This window comes from Pinus tabuliformis, chromosome 9 (genome assembly GCF_031772625.1).
Source record: "Pinus tabuliformis cultivar Carrire ecotype Pingquan chromosome 9, CPIR1, whole genome shotgun sequence".
NCBI lineage: Eukaryota > Viridiplantae > Streptophyta > Pinopsida > Pinales > Pinaceae > Pinus > Pinus tabuliformis.
In genome coordinates, this window is record NC_142307.1 from 395,031,233 (window position 1) to 395,058,110 (window position 26,878).

General features: G+C 39.4%; 1 protein-coding gene across 2 annotated transcripts in view; it reads right to left on the reverse strand.

Moving 5' to 3' along the window:
- Nucleotides 1–5,834: 5,834 nt before the first annotated feature.
- Nucleotides 5,835–26,878, reverse strand: part of ARP9 (actin-related protein 9) — a 312,878-nt gene continuing 291,834 nt past the window's right edge. For both annotated transcript variants that reach the window (XM_089438961.1, XM_089438960.1), the window contains one exon: nucleotides 5,835–6,343. In XM_089438961.1, coding sequence (XP_089295087.1) covers nucleotides 6,197–6,343 — 147 coding nt within the window. In that variant the 3' untranslated portion in view covers nucleotides 5,835–6,196. The remainder of the gene's footprint in view (nucleotides 6,344–26,878) is intronic.

The following is a 26,878-nucleotide window of genomic DNA, read 5'->3' on the forward strand; positions in this document are numbered from 1 at the left end:
CCAAATTGGTTGATTTTTCTAACCAAATATGTATCACAATGCCTATGAATAATGTTGAAATGTATTGCTCTGCTTTAAGAAGTAATGTGTATGCCTCTAAAGTTCTTTGACATAGTAAATCTGCATTGCAACAAATATGAGTATTTTTATTGCGTAATCAGTTATATATGTGTTGTATTTTGAATCTTGGTGGCCAAAGGAAATGGTCTAAGCCAGATCGTCTATGTCTCCCTTTTTCTTCCAAAACCTTTCAAAGGTTCTTCCAATCCTATCATGATACCTCGAGTGAGACATCAACTACTCACGGGTGTTGAATATACCATTGTCTAAGGGGGGTTTTGTTGGCTAATTCCTAAACACTGGGTCACCACTGTGCGTGCCAACATCACCTCGCATTGGAATCGAGGTAGGTGCATGATTCCTATGTTAATTATTAATGCTCATTCCTATACTCCAGAAAAATGTGTTGATACCAATGTAACAAACGAAGTTCGTATACACAACAGAGTAATCTTCAAAACACTCGGAAGACGTAAACATCCATAGTATGACAAGCAATGTATATTGATTAGTATATAATAAAAAAATTGATGTAAGATATGAGATAATTACAATGAGGGTGGGGCCCTGCTTATATACCTTAGGCAAGTACCTCTTCACATTTAAATTAGTTTTAACTTCTATAGGTTTCTCTTCTTCCAAAGTTGTGATATTGAATTGATTGGTAATTTTTCATTTATCTTCGACTTGGATTGTTGCAACTTGAAACTTCAATACTTATTGAAGTTGTTCTGACTTGTCATTTGGTGACTTTTTGTCACGTTTAAGCTCTTTATTTGAGTACGAAGGACTTGGTTATGATTCCTTATGCGTAAAATCTATTTGTTTTTTGAATCGTTGACTTTGTCTTTGATATCCTTATATTTATCTTTTATACTTTAGAATTGTTCTAATAATTTTTTTATTAAAGTTCTTTAAGAGTAAATTTTCCTCTTCCTTCTCTGATAGACTTCAATGAGTTTCTGGTCAAAACTTTTTTTCTTCTTGTTTTAGTCTTTGTTTCTTAACCAAAAATTATGTCCTTAGGGATATACTTTTTCATTAACTAGTTACTAATTAATCATTGTTTATTATTATTTTTTTTACATTATTTATATTATTTTTTATATATTTTTATTCATAATATTGCATTCCTCTTCAAAAATCTTTGTCCTCAAAACTTACTAATGAAAGGGCTTGATCTATTTTCCCATTTCGAGTATCTTATAGTCTCAATACTTTCATCTTTATTGATATAAGATGATATGATGCTCTGAGTGATAAACAAAATTGTTGAACTTAGAATGCATCTGACCATCCTAGATTAATCTCCCATGGAACTTTCTGGTGACTAGGAATTTTTAGTGAATTGTTATCATAGGATTGAATTCTGAAAATTTCAGCATTTCTTGGAACATAAATATGTTGTTTTTGTTTTGAATGATTCAAATATATAGACTAACTTAGCTATTTTCTTTTGTGATTCAGATGTCAATAAGGAGCTCTTGCAGTTTGATCTTGCCCTAATCTGTTTGTGGAGATTTTCTGACTTACTTCAAGTACTGTTGTTGTTGAATTGGTAAGTAAATCATAACTTGGAATTTTCATTGTTAACTGTCACATTTGAATTAGTTTTAAGTTCTATAGGTTTCTCTTCTTCCTGAGTTGTGATATTGATTTGATCGGTATTTTTTCATTTATCTTCGACTTGGATTGTTGCAACTTGAGACTTCAATACTTATTTAAGTTGTTCTAACTTGTCATTTGGTGACTTTTTGTCACTTTTAAGCTCTTTATTTGAGTACAAAGGACTTGATTATGATTCCTTACACACAAAATCTATTTGTTTTTTGAATCATTGACTTTGTCTTTGATATCTTTCTATTTATCTTTTATACTTTTGAATTGCTGTAATAATTTTTTTATTAAAGTTCTTTAAGAGTAAATTTTCCTCTTCCTTCTCTGATAGACTTTCAATTAGTTTCTGGTCGGAACCTTTTTTCTTCTTGTTTTAGTCTTTGTTTCTTAACCTTAGATTCCTTGATTTGTTCAAGTAATTTTTTATTATGTTCATTGTTGCAACTTCAGATTTCAATACTTCTTGAAGTTGTTCTAACTTGTCATTTGGTGACCTTTTGTCACTTTTAAGCTTCTTTATTTGAGTACGAAGGATTTGGTTATGATTCCTTGCGCGTAAAATCTATTTGTTTTTTGAATTGTTGACTTTGTCTTTGATATCCTTCTATTTATCTTTTATACTTCTGAATTGTTCTAATAATTTTTTTTTAGTAAGGTTCTTTAAGAGTAAGTTTTCCTCTTCCTTCTCTAATAGACTTTCAATGAGTTTCTGGTTGAAACTTTTTTTCTTTTTTTTGAGTCTTTGTTTCTTAACCTTAGATTTCATGATTTGTTCAAGTAATTTTTTATTATGTTCCCTTAAGCGCAAAATCGCTTCATTACTTTCTATTGAATTTTTATGAAACCGATCTTCGAGATCTTTTTAATTCTTTTGTAATGCTTCATTCTTTTGTTGAAGTTTTGTGATTTCTTCCTTTAATCGTTTTATTTGCATTTTCTCATTGTCTTGATGTTCTTCTAAACTAAATAATCTTCCACACCTTGGACATCTTAAATTGCATTTTTTTAGTATAAGTATATCCAATCTCGTTTAAACAAAATGGAAATTTAGTCCAAAACACTGATAATTGTGTGGGACTCATCTTGACTACTTCATTATTTTCAAATTAGGCTCCATTTTTCTCGACTTATAACCTTAATTGGCAATTTAATTAATTAATATATTTATTTTTTATTTTTTTATTTAGAATATTTTTTTCTCCTCATTGATTGTTTTTTTTCTTCGTAAACTTTCATATAATTTTTTTATAATTTTATATTCTTTTATTTATTTTTTTGCCTTGAAAATACCATGGGCAATTACCATGGGTTGCTAAAACCATGAACTTGTAAACCACTTAATAAAGAATCAAGATAATCTTATCTACTCTTCCTTCTCTTACATATAGTTTTAAATATATTTGGAAAGATTCTCTTTTGACTTTATCATGCACTTTTTTTATCAATAATGTAAAATATTCTCTTTCAAAATTTACATTAGACTTTTCTTTTACTAGAATCTTTGAAATGTCAATGGTTAAAGGCCTTATTATTTTATTTTTTTAAACTAAATCATTTATTTCAACTCTTTGCTTTTATAATATGTTTTCCAATTCTTTTTTTTAATTCTCTTTTTTTAGGTGGCAAGGCCCTGGCCGAAAATGGAGAAATTCCAACGTAGCGAAACGCTTTAATTGCAACAAGTTGATGGCCAAAAGTCGGGATCTACCAACATGGCTTTGATACCAATGTAATGAACAAAGTTTGTGAATGGAACAAAGTAATCTTGAAAGCACTTGGAAGACGTAAACATCCATAGTAAGACAAGTAATGTATATTGAATATTATATAAAAGAATTGATGTAAGATATGATTACAATGAGGGTGAGGGCCTGTTTATATTTATCAATAATGTAAAATATTCTCTTTCAAAATTTACATTAGACTTTTCTTTTACTAGAATCTTTGAAATGTAATGGTTAAAGGCCTTATTATTTTATTTTTTTAAACTAAATAATTTATTTCAACTCTTTGCTTTTATAATATGTTTTCCAATTCTTTTTTTTAATTCTCTTTTTTTACGTGGCAAGGGCCTGGCCGAAAATGGAGAAATTCCAACGTAGCGTAACGCTTTAATTGCAACGACAAGTTGATGTCCAAAAGTCGGGATCTACCAACATGGCTTTGATACCAATGTAATGAACAAAGTTTGTGAATGGAACAAAGTAATCTTGAAAGCACTTGAAGACGTAAACATCCATAGTAAGACAAGTAATGTATATTGAATATTATATAAAAGAATTGATGTAAGATATGATTACAATGAGGGTGAGGGCCTGTTTATATGCCCTAGGCAAGTAGCTCTTCACCAACGGTTGTCCTTACATTATTTATTATTATTATTGTTTTACATTCATAACATTATTATGTTTGTTGAGAATAAAGTTTGTTATTAGTTCGATGGAAGGGACAAATTTATAATGGTAATTGTAACGGTAAGAGAAGGAGAGAGATTGATGAAAAATAGAGGATGTTGTATGAAAAAAATTGTATTACTAGAGTCGAAGATGAAGTATCTACATGTATAACAAAAATCTTGCTATGATGAATAAAATCCAAATTGGTTGATTTCTCTATAGTAATGTTCTACTTATCGGAATGCCAATGAATAATGTCGAAATGTATGCCTCTAAAGTTCTTTGACAAAGTAAATTTGTGGTGCAATGAATATGAGTATTTTTATTGCGTAATTGGTAATATATGTGTTGTATTTTGAATCTTGCTGGTCAAAGGAAATAGTCTAAGCCAGATCATCTGTGTCTCCCCTTTTCTTCCAAAACCCTTCAAAGGTTCTTCCAATCCTATCATGATGCCTCGAGTGAGACCTCAACTACTCGTGGTTATTGAATATACCATTGCCTGAGGGGTTTTTGTTGGCCAATTCCTAAACAATGGGTCACCCCTATGCACGCCAACATCACCTCGCATTGGAATCGAGGTATGTGCATCATGCATGATTCCTATGTACATTATTAATGTGACGGTACTTCCCATTAAGTGCATACAATTTGATTATGGTATGGCTTGGTAGTTTGTTGAGCCATTATTCCTTAGCTCCCCCACTTTCAAGTGTTGGCTTCATATGGGAGAGACTTTGATCGCTGGTTGTTTTCCCTCAAGATCTTATAGATGGAGATCCTTTGGAAGCTCCTAACCTCGTGTTGATCCATGTGTGAAGCCAATATGGTAACAAGTTTATAATCAGTTGGGGGAGATTCCATGATCATCAACTCCATATTTGTGCTCAAGTCTCCGACCACTATATGAGATTGAATTCATTAGTATTGAGTCATATGCAAGCCTTGCAGTGATGCATATATATCAACTTGATTATTGGAGGTTTTAGTCCCATGGAGGTTTTCCCACCAAAATCAATGAGGATTCCCCCAAGATACCACCCACAAAATTGAATAATTATGTACCAAGATCCCATACCATGTCTATGCAAAATTTGTGATTTGCGAAACAACAATTTGTTAACATTTATTAGAGTTTTAGAACATCTTTGCATTCATTCATAATCTTAATTTCTAAGGTGCAAAGTTCAACATCTTATCTTTGGTGGAAAGAAATTATTTTGAATATTTATAAAAAGGAGCTGCAACTCGTCCGTATTAAATAGATCATAATACATTCATAAGTGATGGCATATCAATTGTAAAGCTCTCTTTTATATATATATATATATATATATATTGTAACTGACACAATATACCATCCTCAAGAAATCCATCATAAACAATAACTTCTTTATAAAGTTACCCTATTTATGTTAAAAAGTGCTCCCAGTGATCCCAGCAACTTTGTATAGGATAAACTTCATATTGGATGAAAGCCTCAATTTTGTAATGCCAAAATATGATATTTCTGATGTAACATTATTACAGTTACTATTTCTACTACAAGTCCAAAATGGAAAGAAAATTATTAGCAAACTAGTAACATTACCGACTCATACATGTACAGACAATAAAAAATCAGAAATAGTTTAGCGATATCGAATTGAAGATTACAAGTTTAACTAAATGTCAAATGTAATAAAAAAACATACCAACAGTATTGCCCCTATTTACACTTTAAATTTAAATCTGATTCAAATCATTTTAAAAAGAAACAAGTTTAACTAAATGCCAAATGTAATAAAAAAAACATAACTAGCAGTATTGCCCCTATTTACACTTTAGATTTAAATCTGATTCAAATAATCTTGAAAAGAAAAAAGAAGAGCTGCATTTAACCACTCTTCAACTTTAACCTCAGACTAATAAGCAGGACTGATTATTGAGCATCTTCAAATAACAGGTTGAAGGGCCAAATTTGCTTGTCAACATACCTTTTTCTATAACAATCGAAAAGTATTCAAATAAATCTAAAAAGGAAAAGGTCGGGCAACTCTCAAATCAAAAGGACCACTTCTTTTCTAAGCTCCCACAATATCATATGTTGCAGCTTTGTATTAATTTACAATAACTATTTACATTTAAGAATTAATGTACCAGAAAGCCTGAGTTTGAAGCAAGTGAGAATCTCTGTACTTTCGACCACTGCCTATCTTACTTCCACCATGCACCCAATCTTCCCGATGAATCCATTGATCTCGACTGAAATAATCTAGAATACCAAGAATCTGCGATCACAATGACATTTTGCATAAATTTATGTGTAACTATCAAATGGAAGAATGATAAAGTGCAAAGAGTCATCCTAAAATATCAACTTAGAGTACCCAAGTAGATTTTGAAAATCATTTATGTGAATAAAGTTCTGAAAAGACAAGAACAAAGCCAGAAATGTCAAGATGGAAAATAGTGGTTTATCATGTTTATTCAACTAATTAGATTACACATATCTAAGAAACTAAGACACGTGGTAGTCCAAATAATTTCTTGTTCATTCTAATATGATAACGCAGCAGACAAAATTTTATGTTAGTGTAGAAATCTTGGCAAACTTATTAACTCTTCAAAGTCCAACCATAAAATGTTTAAGATATTTTTGTTTAAATTTGACAATTTTGAGCATTAAATAATTTTATCATGTCAAATTTGGGCAAATCATTTTACGAAAAAACATGGAAATTGACAAATCACTTTTTGGGAAAAAAACATAAAACATTAGCCCCGGGGTAAAATTTAGCCCCTAAATTTCCCAATGTTACTACATGTATGAGGATGAAGTCGCGTGAATATTCAGCAGTCACCTACAGCAAATAGTCGTAGGCAATATAGAAGGGAGGTCTTACATGTTTTAGCCTGGGGTTGGAGGCGTGGGGCTCGGGCAAGTGTTATATGGTGAGAGTGAGGAATCACTGACGGGTATTGAGGAGGCTTCAAAACATTCGAAGGTTAATTTTCGTTGTTGGAATGGATGAAGAGCTCGTAGATTATTCTTCAAATCCCTTAGATTCTGTGTCGATTTGGGCAGAGTTTCCACCTCAGCGTTCCAATATGGAGCCACTGAGATCAGATGGGGCACCGACTATGCAAGTTGCCTCATCTAAGTATTCTCTGGAGGAGGTTTATGGAAGTCCCACAACCCTAGGATTTGAAAACCTATTGTTGGCATCAAGGCAAAGTTCTTTATGGTTTCAATGCGCAGGGAATTTAGCAGGCCCTATATTGGATTATGCACAGTAGCAGTCGGATCTTTCAGTCCCATCCCCATCATTCTTACATTTTCTGGAGAAATGCTTAAACCCTAGTCCAATAGAAGATCATACTTTGGAACCCCTAATCAGCATGGGATTGCAAGGGCTTCTGAACAAAATGTTGGTCTAGGACCCTCTGGTTTCAACACATTGTGGATTATGGTCAGGAACAAAACATTGGAACAATCCACATAACTCAGGGTCTCTAGAATATATCTACGGCACAGACCTCGGGGTATTTTGTTAGGGTCCAACCCTAACCCCTTTATTTATGTAATCGGGTCGATTCATACTTATAGTTAGTTAAAGAGTCAATAAATCTCGTATTAATAATTGCAAGTGGGTAATCCGCATTTAAGAAAGGGATCACAGTTGCAAATGGGCCATGGTATTAGATAGATAGTATTGAGAGAACCATGGTACTGACCCATGGTATTCTATGTATGAATCCTATATAAAGGATAGAGACTCCCCATTGAGAAATATCGAATCTTATTTTGTAATCGAGCTCTGCTCTGCTGGAGGTTGCCCCCTCGCAGCGGTGAGTGAACATTGCTTTCATCTCTGAATAATAAATTACTTGTTGTTTTTCTCATTTCATTTTGTGTTCTGGGTTGTATTTCTTCGCATGTTTGGTATTCTGGAATTTCTCGTAGGTCAACCATAACAAGTGGTATCATAGCACTTTCCAGGGTCGGTGGTACCTCCATTTTTTACAGATGTTTTTTTAGGCTAGAGACGTGTTCCGACGTCTTTAAACCACGGGATCTGTCGTTGAGCGCATAAACCTATGGATTTGGGGAGGCATGCACGCAGGAAATACAAGAGGTTGTCACGCTTGTTGGACTGCCTTGTAACCCCTTTGGGTACCCCTTCGAGTAGTAGCACATTAGACAGAACTGCCCACAGACTGTCGTCCACGTACCTACTGGCTATATCGGAAACCCCCTAGGCTCACCTGAAACCTCGCCTTAGATAAACCGTCGACCATCTTGCTGCTATAGTACGTTGGAAACAGTACTCGGGGAGATTACTCGCACGTACGATAGGGTAGTCGGGTAGTACGGCTAAGGGTACGGTTGATCCTCCTTTGTTAGTGCCCAAAAAATTTGGGTCAAGTACTATTGTTGGACCCTCATGTATATTGTGATCTGTAGCACCTGACACTCCTTTGAGGCCATAGTTCCCTCGACTCTCTGAAGATCTTCCATTATCATATTAGCCAAATCAGATCTAGCAGTTGGAGTTTTGTCGCCGCCACAACAATCAGATCCACCAATTGAGGTTCTACTACCACGATACCATTCAGATCTAGCAGTTGGGGTTTTCTCGTTTCCACAGTGCAACTCACATTCAGCTGTGGGGGTTTCACAGGCAAATCTGACCATCTGCACAATGAGGCTTGTGGCTCCTATAGTCTGGGCCGATTTTCGCAGGACATTGGGCAAGATCAAGTTTTCTGGAATTTGGCCACTACAGTATTGATCAGCAGGGAGTAAAACTCCATTTGAAGTAAAAAAAAAAAAAATCAGAGGCCTTCCCGAGATGCTTACAAGAGACTTAGCCCATAAGATTCAGGACAATGAGCTAATCGCAGTGGTACCATTCACTTGTCAGCTTCAATTTTCAGGCGGTCCCAAATTTTTTCTAAGTGACGACAAGTGACCAAGATCTGTGTATGGTAGAAACCAGAGCTCAAGTCATGGCCAACGAGAAGATCACAAGCCTTGAACAAAAGTTGGAGGCTTTCCAGAGCCTAGCGGACCAGATGCAGCAATTCATGGCACAATTCAAACTGAACACGCCGGGTTGCATTCGGAGGCACATGGTATTAATGAAGACCTTGAAGGAGAGTCTAGCCATCATATTCACTTCCATGGAAATCACCCACATTCCCACCCTCGGCCACCCAAGCTAGACATGTATAAATTTGATGGCTCTAATCCAGCAGTATGGGTAGCACAAATGGAACAATATTTCATTCTAAACTAAGTAACCGGATCCATTGATATACCCTAGCGAATCTGAATCCCACGTGTCCGATACGATTTGCTGGAAAATCGTATCCCAAAACCGGATTCGACGAGTCTGACTAGGATTCGTACGAATCCTGTACGAATCCCATACATGACCAGCGAATCCCGATTTTAGGATTCGTATCCCAGAAAAGTGCCTCCCACGGGTTAAAAAGCATGCATTTCTTCTTTTCTTTCACGTTGTTTGTCATTTGTATCTGCATTGTTTGAGTTGTTTGCAAGGAGATAAGGGTTTGGAGCAAGGAGCTAAGGGAGTAGAGCGTTCGACAATGAGATTCAAGCACCAAGTGCATTTCAGCTCCATTTTTTTGCATTTCTTATTCTATTACAGTATATGATTTTTTGTTTACAAATTTGCGCATGTTTTGTTCATTTTTTTTACAGTATTCATGGCTCAATCAAAGGCAACAGTTAGGGGGCAAAGGAAGGGCAAGAATGTCTCCATTGGAGATGCCCCTCCTCCCCCAATATCATCAGTCTGCTGCAAGTAATGTTGAGGCAAGAGGACCTAAAGACAACATTGAGAAATATCCCTTGTGGAAATATGTCACAAGAGAGGATGGGACAAGCACCAAGGGGAAGGGAGAAGGCAATGTGCAATGGAGATGCAACTTTTGTCACATTGCTTTCAAAAGCACATATTTCCGTGTGAAAGCCCATTTGTTGGCTTTACCAAGTTGTGGGATTGGAGCTTGTAAAGTTGTTCCTTTACAAAAGAGAAAAGAATTGGAACAGGAGTCCACTGTTGGTATGGAAAATGTGGCTTCAAAATCAAGAAAACCCAAGAATGAAGACCCCCTTCCATTTTTGAGGAAAGCCACCACCAAATTTCCATTTGAGAGTTCTATTGGGGGACAAGTAGCAAAAAGAAGAGCAATTGCACTTGGTCCAATGGACAAGATTTTCCAAAAAGAGAGACGGGAAGAGCTTGATCTCACCATTGCCTTCTTTTTCTATCAAAACTTCATAACATTTAATGTTGCACGCTCACCTCTATTTATTGAGATGTGTCGAGCTCTAACTCAAGGGGCTCCATCAGGGTATGTGCCTCCTAGGTCAAAGAAGCTAAGAACCACATTGTTGACAAAGGCAAAAAAAGAGGTGCAAAAAATGCTTGAGCCTATTGTAGCATCTGGGTTAGCATTGTTTCTGATGGATGGACAGATCCAGCACGACACCCAATCATCAACTTCATGGTGTCATCCTTGAATGGTCCAGTTTTCATGAAAGCAGTGGATACACTTAGAGATTACAAGCATGCACAATTTATTGGTGAGCTATTTATTAAAGTTATTGAAGATGTAGGTGTTAATTCTTGTGTGAAAATCATTACAGATAATGCACTTGTTTGCAAGGCTACTGGCGTGATTGTGGAAGCTAAATATCCACAAGTGTTTTGGACACCTTGCACTGTCCATTCACTGAACTTAGCACTGAAATCCATTGCTTCTGATGTGCTTTGGATTGGTAACATTATTGAGGATGCACGACATATCCGTAACTTTGTGCAAAATCATACAAATGCCCTCACTATCTACAAGGAGTACACCAATCTATCATTGTTGAAGATTGTCGATACATGGTTTGCCTCTTCATTCATGATGTTGAAGAGGTTGAGGGAGGTCAAGACCGCTCTTGGGTCCATGGTTATTTCTGAGTTTTGGTCTTTTTGGAGAGAGACAGATCAGGTAGCCTCTAAAAGAGTGAAGGACACAGTGCTAGATGACGCTTGTTGGGAGAGGGTAGATCTAATTATTCAGATCATGGACCCTATCATTTCTTTGCTTCGATTTGCAGATACAAACAAACCCATCCTAGGAGAGGTATATGAGGGATGGGATTCCATGATTGAGTCTGTGAGGAGCATTATTCTACAAAGTGAGTGCCCCGAGTATGAGACATCACCAGAGGCCTTCTGTGATACCATACATGATATTCTTGTCTGCAGATGGGACAAGAATTGTACACCTTTACAATGTTTGGCTCACTCATTGAACCCCAAATACTACAACCATGAGTGGCTGAATGGTGGACCTTCCCACAGATGCCCTCCTCACATGGATGGTGAAATCTCACAGGGGAGGAAAGAGGCATTCAAGAATATTTTTCAGGATAGTGCATTGCTTGATGAGGTGGAGGATTCCTTTGCAGAAATTTCAACTGGTAGTGGTCGATTTGGAGGTTATGATGTGATTAGAGACAGGGGGGCTAAGAAGCCCTATTCTTGGTGGGCAAATCATGGGGTAACAAGCCCTCCTCTTCAGCAGTTAGTCATGAGGCTCCTCTCTCAGGTGACTTCATCCTCTTATTGCGAGAGGAATTGGAGCACATATGGGAATTTGTATAGTGTGAAGAAGAGCAGGCTTGAGCAGCCCAGGGCAGAGACAATGGTGTATGTGCACACCAACCTTCGTCTTATTTACAGGCAGAGGGAAGAGTGGTTGAGGGGAAAGACAAAGATGTGGAATATCTTTCCTGATGATATGGGTCTGGACAACAGTGTTGAGTTGGCATTGGCCAACATGGATCTCAATGATCCAGTGCTAGAACCTGTTAGATTTGATGACAGTGATATTTTAGAGGGGTCATCCTCCACACCAGCAGATGCAGAGGCGACTTTGGATACAGGGGAGGAGGAGGATGCAGAGGAGAGCAGTGGGGACCATGATGATGAGGACATTGATGCTGATGATGAGGATAGATGCCTTGAGGCTTGTATACTTGTAGTTGTTTTATATTTTCTATTTCTATTTTCCATTGGCACTGCACCAACACTACCTACGTAACACATTTTGATTTGATGACTTCATGAGAAAACTACAGTTGTCAGTGTGTTTATCTTACTATCTTGTAGTTGTAAGTTGTCCTTCATTTATGAATTATGAATCATGATTTATGTGACCACTGACATGTATTTGAATTTTGTATGTACTATGCATGCTATAGATCAAGATCTATGTTTGAAATCAATAAATTTGTATCATTAATTAAAATTTGTGTAAGAAATATCTAATTTTTTATATATATATATATATATATATATATATAACAAATCCTATGTGTCCTGTTCCGGGGGGTCAACATGTCTGAATCCGACACTACGAATCCTGAATCCCCGTGTCAGGTGACTTAGATTCTAAATGATATCTAAGATGATCAAACTAAACCATGTGAGGGAGCCCTTTACTTAGACCAAGAGAGATGGCAATGGTGGCAGTGGCATCAGAAATGCTATCCCGAGAACATAACTTGGCAGGTGTGTCTCAAAATCTCTTTGTGACTGCTTTGAAAGAGAGTCTAATTTTTTGGATCGCCTTACTAAGCTCCGACAGACAGGGACAGTAAAAGACTACATTGCAGCCTTTGAGACATTGGCCATCCGCAGAGAAGGTCTAGGAGATGAATTCTACTTGGAATGTTTTATAAGTGGTCTCAAAGAAGCCATCCAAGCCCATGTTCGGATGCACCACCCACCTACATGGATGGACACTTGCACAAAGGCTATTGAAGTGGAACATGCTTTAGCTGCCCAGTCACCTCGTCCAAATTTCATAGCCAAGGATGCCCCACCCAGGCTCGAAGTCGTACCCAAACACTTAAGGTTCAAAAGGTATCTCCAATAGAAATGGCTGAAAGAAGAAAACAAGGATTGTGCTACTACTATGATGACAAATACTCCCGGGGGTATAAATGCAAGGAACCCGAATTCTTTCAAATTGATGCTATGGATCCCAGCTCATCTAAGGAAGCCCCACCCCTTGAGGGACCAGAGGACGAAGTTGAGGACACCCAGCAAGACAATGCGCTCCCAGCTATGCCAGAGGAACCAGTTATCACGCTACATGCTTTGGCGGGCATTTCTACCCCCAAACTCTCAAAATTAGAGCCTTTATTAAACATCACCCAAGAATAGTATTGATTGATAGTAGCAGCATTCATAACTTTATCCATCAGTGAGTTGCCGAATTTGTTCATTGTTTTGTCAGGGCAGTCTCTAATTTCCAGGTCCAGATTGCTGATGGGGAGACAATGAAAGGTGAAGGCCGCTGCGAAAATATCAAACTTCAGATGGGAGACTACTACCTAAAGACCCACATGTTTGCAATTAACATGGGTGGTTGTGACATTGTCTTGGGTGTTGAATGGCTTCACACACTAGGCCCAATCACAATGGATTTCAAGGAGTTATATATGAGTTTTAAGCATAATGACCACATGCATACCCTCCGTGGACTCTAGGCAAGTGCTCCTATCATCAGCTCGCATCGAATGGAAAAGTTGTTGAAAAAGGGCCATCATGGAGTTATCGTCCAGTTTAATGCCATCCAGACCATCGAACCCACTACTCTTCATATTCATCCTGAGATGCAACAGGTCTTAAACCGCCACCAGCAGGTATTTGACAAACCTAAAGAGCTTCCACCCTCTACAGGGGAACATGATCATGGCATCACTTTGGTCCCAGGGGCACAACCGCCAAATGTGCGCCCATATCGATATCCTTTCGCTCAAAGAATGAAAAAAAATCATCAAGAAACTCCTTGAAGCCGATGTTATTTGTCCTAGCATCAGTCCTTATTCATCGCCAGTGGTCATGGTGCTCAAGAAAGATGGGGAATGGTGCATGTGTCCAAACTCCAGGGCCCTCAACAAGCTCACTTTCAAAGACAAATTCCCTATCCCAGTTGTTGATGATCTACTTGATGAACAAAATGGTGCTCAATTCTTTATGAAGCTAGATCTTCGCTCTGGCTATCACCAAATACACATGAAAGAAGTAGACATTCCCAAGACTTCTTTCCGAACTCATGAAGGCCATTATGAATTCTTGGTCATGCCATTTGGTCTCTATAATGCCCCATCCACTTTTCAAAGCCTCATGAATCACCTGTTGAAACCATATCTCAAAAATTTTGTCCTCGTTTTCTTTGATGACATTCTCATCTACAGCCTAACCTGGGAAAAACATCTTTAGCATGTAGACCTGCTCTTGCAACTGCTCCAGAATCACAAATTATTTGTCAAATTGTCCAAGTGCTCTTTTGGCATGGAAGAAGTCAAGTATTTGGGCCACATTGTGGGTCGTGAAGGTGTCTGGGTGGATCCCAAAAAGATACAGGCAATGCAAGATTGGCCCCAACCAAAAACCTTGAAGAGTTTGAGGGGATTCTTGGGTCTCATCGACTACTATCACAAATTTGTCTGCAATTATGGTCACATTGCTAGACCCCTCACTAACCTTCTCAAGAAAAATTCATTCCTCTGGACTAATGCGGCACAAAAAGCATTTATGGCTCTTAGACAAGCCATGTGTTCAACTCTCGTATTGGCACTACCCAACTTCACCAAATCTTTTGTGTTTGAATGTGATGCTTCAGGTACAGGTATTGTTGTTGTCTTAATGCAAGAAGGTCGACCCTTGGCTTTCACCAGCCAACAACTGAGTGAGAAACATCTGGGGTGATCTATCTATGAGAAGGAGATGACGGCCATCTTACATGCAGTAGATACCTGGTGACCATACTTATTGGGGCAGTGTTTCCAAATCCGCACAGACCATCAAAGCCTCAAATATTTTTTGGAGCAACATCTTTCCTCGCCCTAGCAAAATAAATGGCTGGCCAAAATGTTGGGATATGATTATGAGATAATTTACAAGAAAGGGCGTGACAATGTAGTAGCGGATGCTTTATCATGCCAATTTGAGAATGAAAGCACCATGCTATCAATCTCTCTTCCCATACCAGATTAGACTGAAGAAGCTTGCAAGGAATGGTTTTCACACCCCTCTCTCCCAACTCATTAATAAATTGAAAGCAGATCCTAATTCCTCAGTGGGTTACTCTTGGAAGGATGAGATTCTTCGCTACAAAGATAGAGTAGTTATATCGCCGACATCCACCCTCAAAACGCGCATTTTGGAAAAGTTGCACTCATCTCCCACTGCAGGCCATGCTGCCTTTCAAAAGACTTATGCTTGCACTCGTCGTTCTTTCTTTTGGATAGGCATGAAAACTGACATTCTTACTTTTGTAGATGAATGTGATGTGTGTCAACGCCACAAAGGAGAAACAGTCAAGTCACCAGGCACCTTACAACCATTGCCAATCCCTGCCTTAGTCTGGACGGATGTTTCAATGGATTTCATTACTAGTCTTCCGAACTCAGGCAACAAATCAGTCATCATGGTGGTTGTCGACAGACTTTCTAAATATGCTCTTTTTGCGCTCTACCCCACCCATTTACCCCCACTTTGGTGGCTCAAGGTTTCATGGACCAAATCTTCAAACTGCATGGCATGCCCACTTCCATTGTGTTTGATCATGACCTGACTTTCACCAGTAAATTTTGGTAAGAACTTTTCCAGCTACAAGACACTGAAATTCAAATCAGGACTTCCCATCATCCCCAAACTGATGGTCAAACTGAAGCAGTCAACAAATGTTTGGAGACATACCTAAGGTGCTTCACTTCAGAAAAGCAACATCAATGGGTACAGTGGCTACCTTTAGCTGAATGGTGGTATAATACTAACTATCATGCAGCCACCAAGATGACTCCATATGAAGCAGTGTATGGCCAACTCCCACCTTTACCTATTTCTTATATCTCTGGATGCTCTAAGGTGCAAGCAGTGGATCAACTCCTACACAACAGTGGGGCCATGCTAGCCTGTCTCAAAGATAATCTCCATCACGTTCAGAATCAAATGAAGCAACAGGCTGACCAACATCGTTCAGAGTGCGCATTTCAAGAAGGGGATCAGGGATTCCTGTAGCTACAACCATATAAGCAAACATCGCTCAAAGAAAAGGGATGCCAAAAATTAGCTCCAAAATTCTACGGACCTTATCAAATACTTCAGCGCATTGGAGCAGTAGCCTACAAGTTGGCCTTGCCACCAACTTCAAAAACCCATCCAGTCTTCCATGTATCATGCCTCAAGAAAGTGGTGGGGAACAATTGCAAAATTCAAACCAGTCTACATGAATTGGATGAAGAAGGTTCACTCTGGCTCCAACCTGAACAGGTCCTCGATACACGAGAATGACATCTGCACGGTCGCACGATCAAGGAAGTCCTCGTCAAGTGGAAAGACACCTCTCCAGAAGATGCGACCTGGGAACCAGCCACTATTCTTCAACAGTTTCCGCAGCTTCAGCCTTGAGTACAAGGTTGCTTTTTATGGGGGAGAGCATGCTAGGTTCCAACCCTAACCCCTTTATTTATGTAATAGGGTCGAGTCATAGTTATAATTAGTTAAAGAGTCAATAAAGCCCGTATTAATAATTGCAAGTGGTTAACCCGCATTTAAGGAAGGGACCACAGTTAGTTGCAAACGGACCATGGTATTAGATAGATGGTATTGAGAGAACCATGGTAATGACCCATGGTATTGTATGTACGAATCCTATATAAAGGATAGAGACTCCCCATTGAGAAATATCGAGTCTTATTTTGTAATTGAGATCTGCTTTGTGCAAATTCTATCACTGCAGCAACTGATTTATTTTTCCTACTTATTTCATCATAAGTTATTCATGAAATTACTTCAACAAACATTAAAATAAATATTGTTGCAGATATCACACTGTAATACAGAAACAAACATATACACACATTGACACAGACATTTTGGACTAATGTCCTCGGAAAAACCCAATGTGGGAGAACCGGTGCAGCAAGTGAGGATTTTATTATTTAGCAATTTTCTTGTACAACAGGGTGCCAAACTGGCTTACCCACAGATAGACAAACTTCCAACACTTTTCTAAACCAATCGTAGGCCCTATTGGCCTCTGCTACAGCTTGAAACCCTCTGCGTCAACCTGAAACCCTCTGCGTCAGCCTACTGAAGCTCTGTGCAGCCTCTCTGGGCTTCTGCATCACTCCTGCAGCCTCTGTGTGGATGACGCAGGCCCCTCTGGCTCTGCATAGTCTCTGCTGCCTTTGCATGGCTTTTCTAGCTCTGCGCCTGCCTCCTCTGTGCTGATCTTTCGTCTCTCTATTCCATACTTGCTGCCTCCTGACTGCTTTCTAGACCACTAGTTCAATTTCTCAGAAAACACCGCTCCAGAAATTGAACTGACTGGTCTCCCTTAGTGTGTTCTCCAAGTGCCCCTCAAGCCTCCTCTTATACCTTTTATGTTGAAATCTCAACGGCCAAGATTAAGTCCCTAATCAACATTTAAGATTAGATCTAGTTTGATCCATGTCTTTTGGACCATTCTAACACAGATTCATATTAATACACATTAATATTTTACTTTTCCTAAGTTTAGACTTAGGGACTCCATTAAAAATATTAATTATCACAATATCTTCTGATCTGTTTAGAATCTGCCCAAACCCTTTCTGGGTATTGGAAATCTTATGTGTCCCAATATCTCCACCAAATTTCGTGGCTAGAGCACATCTGATGCTACCCCAAATCAACACTCCCTCTTAGGGACGACTGTGCTCTAGCAATACTCCTCACTAAGTATTACTTTGATCATCCAACATCGGTACTTGTGATGATGCTAGGCCTTCATGTCCAACATCCTCTGAACTGATGCCTCTTGTACTGCTACCCATGACTCTGCTACTGCCATTGTTGCATCTGTACGACAGCTCCCTTTACATCAGTGTAACAGGAATCGGCGAGTACTCGCGAGTACTCGCGATTCCCAATCTGATCGCCCGTGAAACGATCCGATCCGAAACTCTGCCGATTTTTTCCGATTTTCTCGATTTTGTCGAGTCCCGCCAGTTTTGGGTTTAGGGCTTTCGCTTGGGTTTATCGGTCCACCGCCGACGCCGCAGAGCTACTGCATACACCGCAGAGCCGACGCCGCAGAGCCATTCATGATTCCATACACCGGGTTTAGGGTTTTCGCTTGGGTCAGGTCATTTCATCAATGGCAATGCAGGCCAAAGTCGAGGTTCATCCCATGGCTGCGGAATTCATTGATTTCTTAAACGCTTCTCCCACCCCATTTCATGCCGTCGGTAAGTTTCAGTTTGTTCTCCCCGAAATCTGTAAATATTATCCCAAGGGTTTGTTGAAGGGGTCTGATAGGTGGTGAATGTAGGCGAGGCCAAGCGGCAGTTGAAGCAGGCCGGTTACGAGCATATATCTGAAATTCCTGTTTATTAATAATACGCGACCTTCGAACCAAAAAAAATGGACATGAATATTGCAGAGAATCGGTGATCTATTTTGGAACCGGTTATATTTGGATTTTTAATAGTTCGGGGGTAAATATATCTGTTTTAGGTGTGCGTGCACTTTTACACATATATATGTATGGTGTGAAAAAAGGACGATTAAAACCGGTATTGGCTGTATGGATTTTTTTATAATTCGGTGGTAGATATATCCGTTTTAGGTATGCACACAAAAAACGAAACAACCAGAATTGGGTATGTTTGGAGTTTTAATTATTATTTTTGGATATTTTGTATGTAATTATATTTTCAAATATGTGGTAAATTGCTCTTTTTTTGTGTATTATTATTGTATTGAATTCTCATGAAATATCACCCGCTTTCACTAAAAAAACATCATAATTAGAGTTCAGGAGGTTAAGATATCACTTATTAAAAATCAATTATTTCCAATGTATTTTTTATGACGGGTATGAGATACTTATTCATTCATGATATTTTGGACATCTATTGATATTATGCATTTTTTGGACATGCCTTTACTGAATATTAATGAAATTTATTTATTTATTTTTTTCATTTCAATATATGTGCATATTTTTATTTAATGAATTCAACGATTTTTTGCCGATTTTTTCCCGATCCGATTAAAACTCTTCACTCTTTTGCCTCGCCGATTTATTGCCGATTCCGAGTTTGGTAACATTGCTTTACATCTGTGTTGTTGTTGGTCCTTTCTCCCAACAGTGCATCTGCACTGCAACTTCCTCTACATCTATGTTGTTGTTGGTCCTTTCTCCCAACACTGCAACTCCCTCTTCACTCGTGCTGCTAACACACTACTTCTGAAAGGGGTTCTTTACCATCCCCATCTTTTCCCTGAAGTAGTCAAATTTTGACTTTCCAAGGGCCTTGATGAGGATATTTGCCACTTGTTCCCCTGTAGGAGTGTAGCTCAATTGTACAGCTCCTCGTTGGACACAATCTCTAACAAGGTGACACCGGATATCAATATGCTTTGACCTATCATGAAATACCGGATTCTCAGAGAATTTGATGCATCTATGATTACCACACATGATCCTAGTCGTCTCCATATTTCTTCTGAATAGGTTTACCACCAGTTTTCTAAGCCAGATGGCCTCACAGAAAGTTGTGCTTGCTACCATATATTCTGCCTCAGACGAGTCAGAGCTACGGACTTCTGTTTCCTACTGCACCAGGAGGTTATTCCTGATCCAATGTTGAAACAATACCCAGACGTACTTTTCCGATCCACTGAACTTCCTGCCCAATCTGCATTAGTAAATCCACTCAACCTGATATCCTTCCCCTTGTTGTACAAGAGCCCATAATCAATTGTTCCCTATAAATACCTAAGAACGTGCTTCGCTGCTGCCCAATGAGCCCTTTTTGGTTCAACCATGAACTGTCTGAGGGTGTTGACAGCATAGCAAATATCTAGCCTAGTATTGACAAGATACATCGGGACCCTATGAGTTGTCGTTATAGGGTGGGAGCGACATCCTTGTCTTCTGATGCATCAATCTTCTTCCAATTGGTGATCATTGGCGTAGCCATAGGTCTACAGTCTCCCATCCCGAACCTTTTCAGGATTTTTCTAGCATACCTTCTTTGCCCAAGGAAGATTTCTCCTTTTTGCTGCCAAACTTCCCTAGGAAATAGCGCATTCGTCCTAGATCCTTCATATCGAACTTTGTGGCTAGATTTTTCTTGCAGTCCTTAATGGGTCTGGATGATCTGGTCAAGAAGAGATCATCCACATATAATACTAAGATAAGTAGCTCGCTCTCTACAACCAGATAGTAGAGATTCAGATCCGTGTCACTCTTGACAAACCCCATCTTCTGCAAGTAGCCATCTATTCGACCATACCACGCTCTTGGTGCCTACTTTAGCCCATACAAGGCTTTCTTCAGTCTGCATACATGAGACTTCTTCTCATGAGTTTCAAAGCCCTTTGGTTGTTCAATGTATACTTCTTCTTCTATTACCCCATTCAGAAATTCCGTCTTTACATCCATATGATGGATCTCCCATCCCATCTGGGCTGCAAGAGATATCAAGGTCCTAATAGATGTATACCTAGCTACCAAGGCGAAGGTTTCCTCATAGTCAATCCATTCCTTTTGAGCATACCCCTTAGCCACAAACCTGGCCCTGTATTTCAACACTGTCGTCCGCAGCATATTTGATCTTGTAGATCCCTCTTGAACCTACCACAGATCTGTCTTGAGGCCTTGACACCACCTCCTAGACACCATTTACCATTATGGAGTTATACTCCACCATCACATCTAGCCAGACCTAAAGTTGAGTTGCCTCCTTGAAGCTGGCAGGCTCTCCATCCTAAGCTACTAACACCTGATACCTGTCTGGCGGTTTTCGCTCCCTTTTACTATTCCTTGGCTCTCTCATGAATTTTTTTGCATCACGCAGAATCTGAAGAAGCTCCCTGCTGGTTCTTCCGCTACCAACAGGTGCTTTTGTTCACTCCTCTTTCTCATCCTGAGAATCTTCCTGATCTAAGGAAGGATTCTTCACTTCCGTTGGTTGAAGAGGCATGACTAACAGATCCTCTTTAGACTGCTCCTTGGAAGGCATTTCGTGAGATCTTCTAAAAGCTCTGTCCTCCATGAACTTTATATCTCATCGTACTACTACCTTCCTGCTCTCTGGAAGATAGATCCTGTATGCCTTAGTGTTCTCGCTATATCCTGCCAGATACCCCTTTTCTGCAGTCTGATCCAACTTCTTCCTCTTTTCTTCGAGTATGCGACAATATGCCAAACTCCCAAATATTCTGAAATGATTGACTTCAGGTGTCTTCCCAGTGAATACTTTCTCTAGAGTAATCTTGCCCAATGCCCGATGAGGAGTCTTGTTCTGAACGTAGACAGTTGTGTTGCATGCTTCTGCCCACCGGAATTTTGGCATATCCTGATCATACAGCATAGCCCTAGATGCTTCTACAATGGTCATGTTTTTCCTTTCTGCCACCCCATTCTGGTCTGGATTGTAGGGAGTTGTCCACTCTCTTCTGATGCCCTCCTTAGCACAATAATCAGTGAAGTCCTTATCGACATATTCTCCACCATTATCTGAGCACAAGACTTCTATTTTCTTACCTGTCAGATTCTCCACTAGAGCCTTGAACTCCTTGAATCAACATAAAACCTCATCCTTGGTTTTCAGAAAATAGATCCAAGTTTTCCTCGAGTAGTCATCAATGAAGGTAAGGAAATACTCGACACCGCTGAGTGCTTTGACGGACATAGGTCCGCAGATATCTGAGTGTATCAATCTTAGTACACTCTTGGCCCTGTGGTTGCTCCTAGGAAATGTCGCCTCGGCATACTTTCCTAGAGCGCATCCCTTGCATACATCATCTCGTTCTGTACTCGGATCCAGAACTCCTGTTACAGTGCTCCTGAGAATTCTCAGAGCTTCATGGTGTAAGTGACCCATCCTTCTATGCCATAGTTCGTTCAAGTCTTTGTCCCCATGACTGCCTATTAGTGCCATTGGAGATTCTAGTTGTAATCTGTACAACCGATTACTTTTGATCCCGATCTGTACTTTCTTTTTCCAGCTCAGGTGTTTGACGTATACCTTTTCCTTGATGAAGTAGACATCATAGCCCTTGCCTTGTAGTTGTGACACGGAGAGTAAGTTCATCCCCAATCCTAGCACATGCAGCACAATTGTGGCATGGAACCGCTCTCCCAATTCTGTCTGAAAAACTATGGTACCCTTTCCTACTAGAGTACATTTTGCTTTGTTCCCCATGGTGATCTGAAAGTTCATCTTCTCTTCTCGATATTCTCAGAAACACTCCCTGATTCTCGTCATATGCCACGAGGATCCACTGTCTATATACCATACTTCTGATGATGCAGCACTAGTCATGCACGCCACTTCTTCCAACTGGAAGCCAACATAGAGAAATTGAAATCTCTCTCTCTCTTGTGCAATCTTCTGAAAATTTGTGTGAGTCCCCTGAGGTGGATGCCTTTGCATCGTGGTCTTGACCCATAACTGATTTTCCCTTTCTGTCTCTAATTACTTGCTCTGATACCATGTGAAAATTCTATCGCTACAACAACTGATTTATTTTTCCTACTTGTTTCATCATAAGTTATTCATGAAATTACTTCAACAAACATTAAAATAAATATTGCTGCAGATATCACACCGTAATACAAAAACAAACATATACACACATTGACACAGTTATTTTGGACTAATGTCCCTGGAAAAACCCAAAGTGGGAAAAACAGTGCAGCAAGGGAGAATTTTGTTATTCAGCAATTTTCTTGCACAATAGGGTGACAAATTGGCTTACCCATAGATAGACAAACTTCCAGCACTTTTCTAAACCCAGCGTACACCCTACTGACCTCTGCTACAGCCTGAAAACCTCTGCATCAACCTGACACCCTCTGCGTCAGCCTACTGAGGCTCTGTGCAGCCTCTCTGGGCTTTTGCGTCACTCCTGCAGCCTTTACATGGATGACGCAGGCCCTTCTGGCTTTGCGCAATCTTTGTTGCCTCTGTGTGGCCTCCTCTGGCTCTATGTCTGCCTCTTCTACGTTGATCTCCCGTCTCTCTGTTCCGTACTTGCTTCTTCCTAACTGCTCTCTAGACCACTGGTTCAATTTCTCAACAAACCCCGCTCCAGAAATTGAACTGACTAGTATGCCTTAGTGTGTTCTCCAAGTGCCCCTCAAGCCTCCTCTTATACTTTTTCTGTTGACATCTCAACGGTCGAGATTAAGTCCCTAATCAATGGCTAAGATTTGATCTGGCTTGATCCATGTCTTTTGGACCATTCTAACACAGATTCATATTAATACACATTAATATTTATTTTCCCTAAGTTTAGACTTAGGGACTCCATTAAAAATATTACTTATTTTAATATCTCCTGATATGTTTAGAATCTACCCAAACCCTTTCTAGGTATTGGAGATCTAATGTGCTCCAACCTCTCCACCAAATTTTGTGGCTAGAGCACATCTAATGCTATCCCAAATCAACATGCTTTGTTGGAGGTTGCCCCCTTGAAGAGGCAAGTGAACATTGCTTTCATCTCTGAATAATAAACTACTTGTTGTTTTTCTCATTTCATTCTGTGTTCTAGGTTGTATTTCTTCACATATTTGGTATTCTGGAATTTCTCGCAGGTCAAGAGCATAACATATTTTGTCGAGATCCTTGTTAGTAATTCTGATTGTCATCAGGTGGAGGCTAGGGTTAGTAATTATGTAGACATCCCCTCGCAAGACATTGGAAATGTTGATGAGGGTACTCAAAAGAAGTGAGAAAGAAATCAAAGAGCACTAAAGTTAGAGAAAGAGGGAGATTGTTGGTTCTAGGGGAAGGCATCAAATTGGATGAAGTCATGGACACGGCGGATCGTGTTCTGGTAGGGAGGGTTTGTGGGAGAAATTAACTTCGGCGCGTCTGAAGAAATGGGTCACGGAGGTTTGGGGTCAGATTTTGGAAGAACTGTCATCTGTGGTCCGTGGTAACTATGACTAAGGGATGGTTTGCTTTGCGGTTCATTAGGGTTGAGCATGCATCATGGGTATTAACAAAATATTGGCATATTGAAATGCTCTTTGTTATGCTGAAGATATGGTCACCTCTTTTCGATCCAGAGAGAGAACAACTGGGGGCGGGATCGATTTGGGTAAGAATGCCAAGTTTGCCTCTTCAATTCTAGACTGAAGATGTCTTCAGACATATTGGGGATGATTTGGGGGTTTTTTAGATTATGATAAATCTTTTGTAGAATCGGGCAAGATGGCGTTTGCACGTATTTTGGTTCATCTAGACACCAGAGAAGGGTTGGTGGCAAGTTTGAAGCTACAATGGCAAGGAATTACCAGATTGCAGAAATTGGACTATGAGGGGGTCTCGTTTAGATGTAGGAGGTGTCATGAAGTTGGGAATCTCTACAAAGAATGTCCACTGCTTGCAAAAGATAAGACAGTAGTAGAATCTTTGGACAAGATTGAAGGAACACATGGGAATGGAGCAGGCCCAAATGCCACAAAAAAGTTAGGTTCGTCAACAAAAGGGGATGGACAAGAATAAAGGGAAACAAGTTTCCTCCTCCCGACCTACATCTCTGAGGGTTACTCGTGCTCAAGCTTCAGCAATCGGTCCCTCTCCGGGTACTGATCTTCCTATCCCGTCCTTGGAACCTAATATTTAGTTTAATCCATCGTCCTTCTCGTTTGCATCTTGTCGTGCAAAGAATTTTGGGGTGGTCTTATCTTTATGTGATTTAAGTTCAATTGCTTGTCCCTCGGTCTCAGTTCCTGTATGTTGTCTCGCTCCTTTTCCTACCATCCCTGTAGTTTCCCAGGTATCGATGCTCGCAAGGGAGGATACCTCTTCCGATTCTAATACAAGCCATAGATATAACCTGAGATCTTTATCCAAACAACCCATAGTTGTTGGTCAAGGCTTAGGTATCTCATCTCCTCTGAAGATTCCCAAATCCTCTCGAGGTAGGCAATCCTATATATCGAAAGCTATTCATAAGGCCAGTATGGATGTAGCGGAAGGTAGACAGTTATCACTTGATGGGGTTCTTAGAGCAAGAGGCAACTCAGAAATGGTTTCCGGATGAAGTGGTTATCTTTTAACTACAGAGGGTTGGCTAACCCTGCAAAAAATCTAGCCCTCGTGAGGTTATTAGAGTTGGAAAAATTGGATGTGATCTTTCTACAAGAGACACTTCGAGACAGTGCCCAAATTACAGCGCTTTTAGAAACGATGAATCTAGGATGGAACTTCCATGCCTCAGGCGTGCGAGGCAGATCTAGAGGCATTGTTGTAGGCATAAACTACAGATCGATGAAGTTAATGAATATTTGGGGGAGGAAAAGCGTGTTAATTGCATATGTATTTTCTGAAGAATTAGGGATTTACATTAGGATTGTTAATATATATGGCCCCTATCACAATCGTGTTGCATTCTGGGAAGCAGTTATGGGATCTTCTTTCTTGCAAGCTGACAACATAATTTTGGGGGGAGATTTAAATTTTTCTATGGGCCACGCAGAATCTTGGGGATTCACTCACAGACTTTTTTGAACAGATCCTAGAGAATAACAAACTCATTGATATAGAAGTAGCTCGTATTCAACCGACCTGGAGAAATAGAAGAATTGGGGATGTTATGTTAGCAAGGTGTCTTGATCGATTCCTAATCAAGGAATCACTATTGGATAAGATTGAAATGATTAGGCAATGGGTTGGTTCGGGAGGAATATCGAACCATTCGCCTATATTTCTAGAAATAGCAGGTAAAATCGTGAGCGCCTTTCAAATTTAATTTGACATGGTTAAGGGATGAGGATTTTCATCGAATTGTTAAAGAGATATGGCAGGATAGCTCGCAGATTCAAGAAAGGTCATCGGTAGAACACGTGGTTGGAAACCTTTTACGCCTTAAGCAAAGGACGATAAAATGGGCTAAGGCAAAGAAAAAGAAGGGCGAAGAATCTCTCAGAAATATTGAATCTGAATTAGCTAGGTTAGAAGACCCTAACAATAGAAGGCATGAATCTCCATAATCCAAGTTTTATGTGATGCAACTAGAAGCAGAGCTAAGTTGCAGGAAACGTGGGTTAAGGGTCCATTTCTGGTGGGAAATGAAACAGAAATGAGGAAACTCGTACCATATGGCGCAAAAACTTGTTTCTGGCCGTATTGGTTGTTTCTTGAGGCAGAAACGTGGCCAGTACGGCCGGAAACGAGCCGTACGACAGAGTTTCCTCGTGCAACTTGAGTTTTTTTTTTTTTAAATTATTTTGTCTTCTAATTTTTTATTAAGCGACTAAAGTGACTTCTAGTTGCTTCTAGATGCCTCTCTCAAATTATAAAAGTGACCCTCGCCTCATTCTCTCATCACACAATTGAGCATGTCGTTTCTCTTGGAGACTGACGATTTTAGCAAAGGAGAAGAGAGGAAGAAAGCAGTGATTTCAGCTAGGGCGTTTTCAATAGTGAGCAAAGGAGATTTCAGCAGCAAGAGAGAGATTTCAGCTGCAAATTTGGAATGCAGAATTTCCAGCTACGGCATTCTTGGCATTTGGCTCAGCTACAGCCATATTTCTCTGGTCTTTTCTAGCATTTTGGGGTAGCTTTAGCCATAGAAAATTAATTTGGGTAAGAAACATTCATTTTCTTAGTTTTTTTTCTACTATTTCTTCAATTTTTTTAGGGTTTATGCTGCAAAAAATGTGAAAAACGTTTTTTATTTACAGATTTGTTTTATTTATTTATTTTT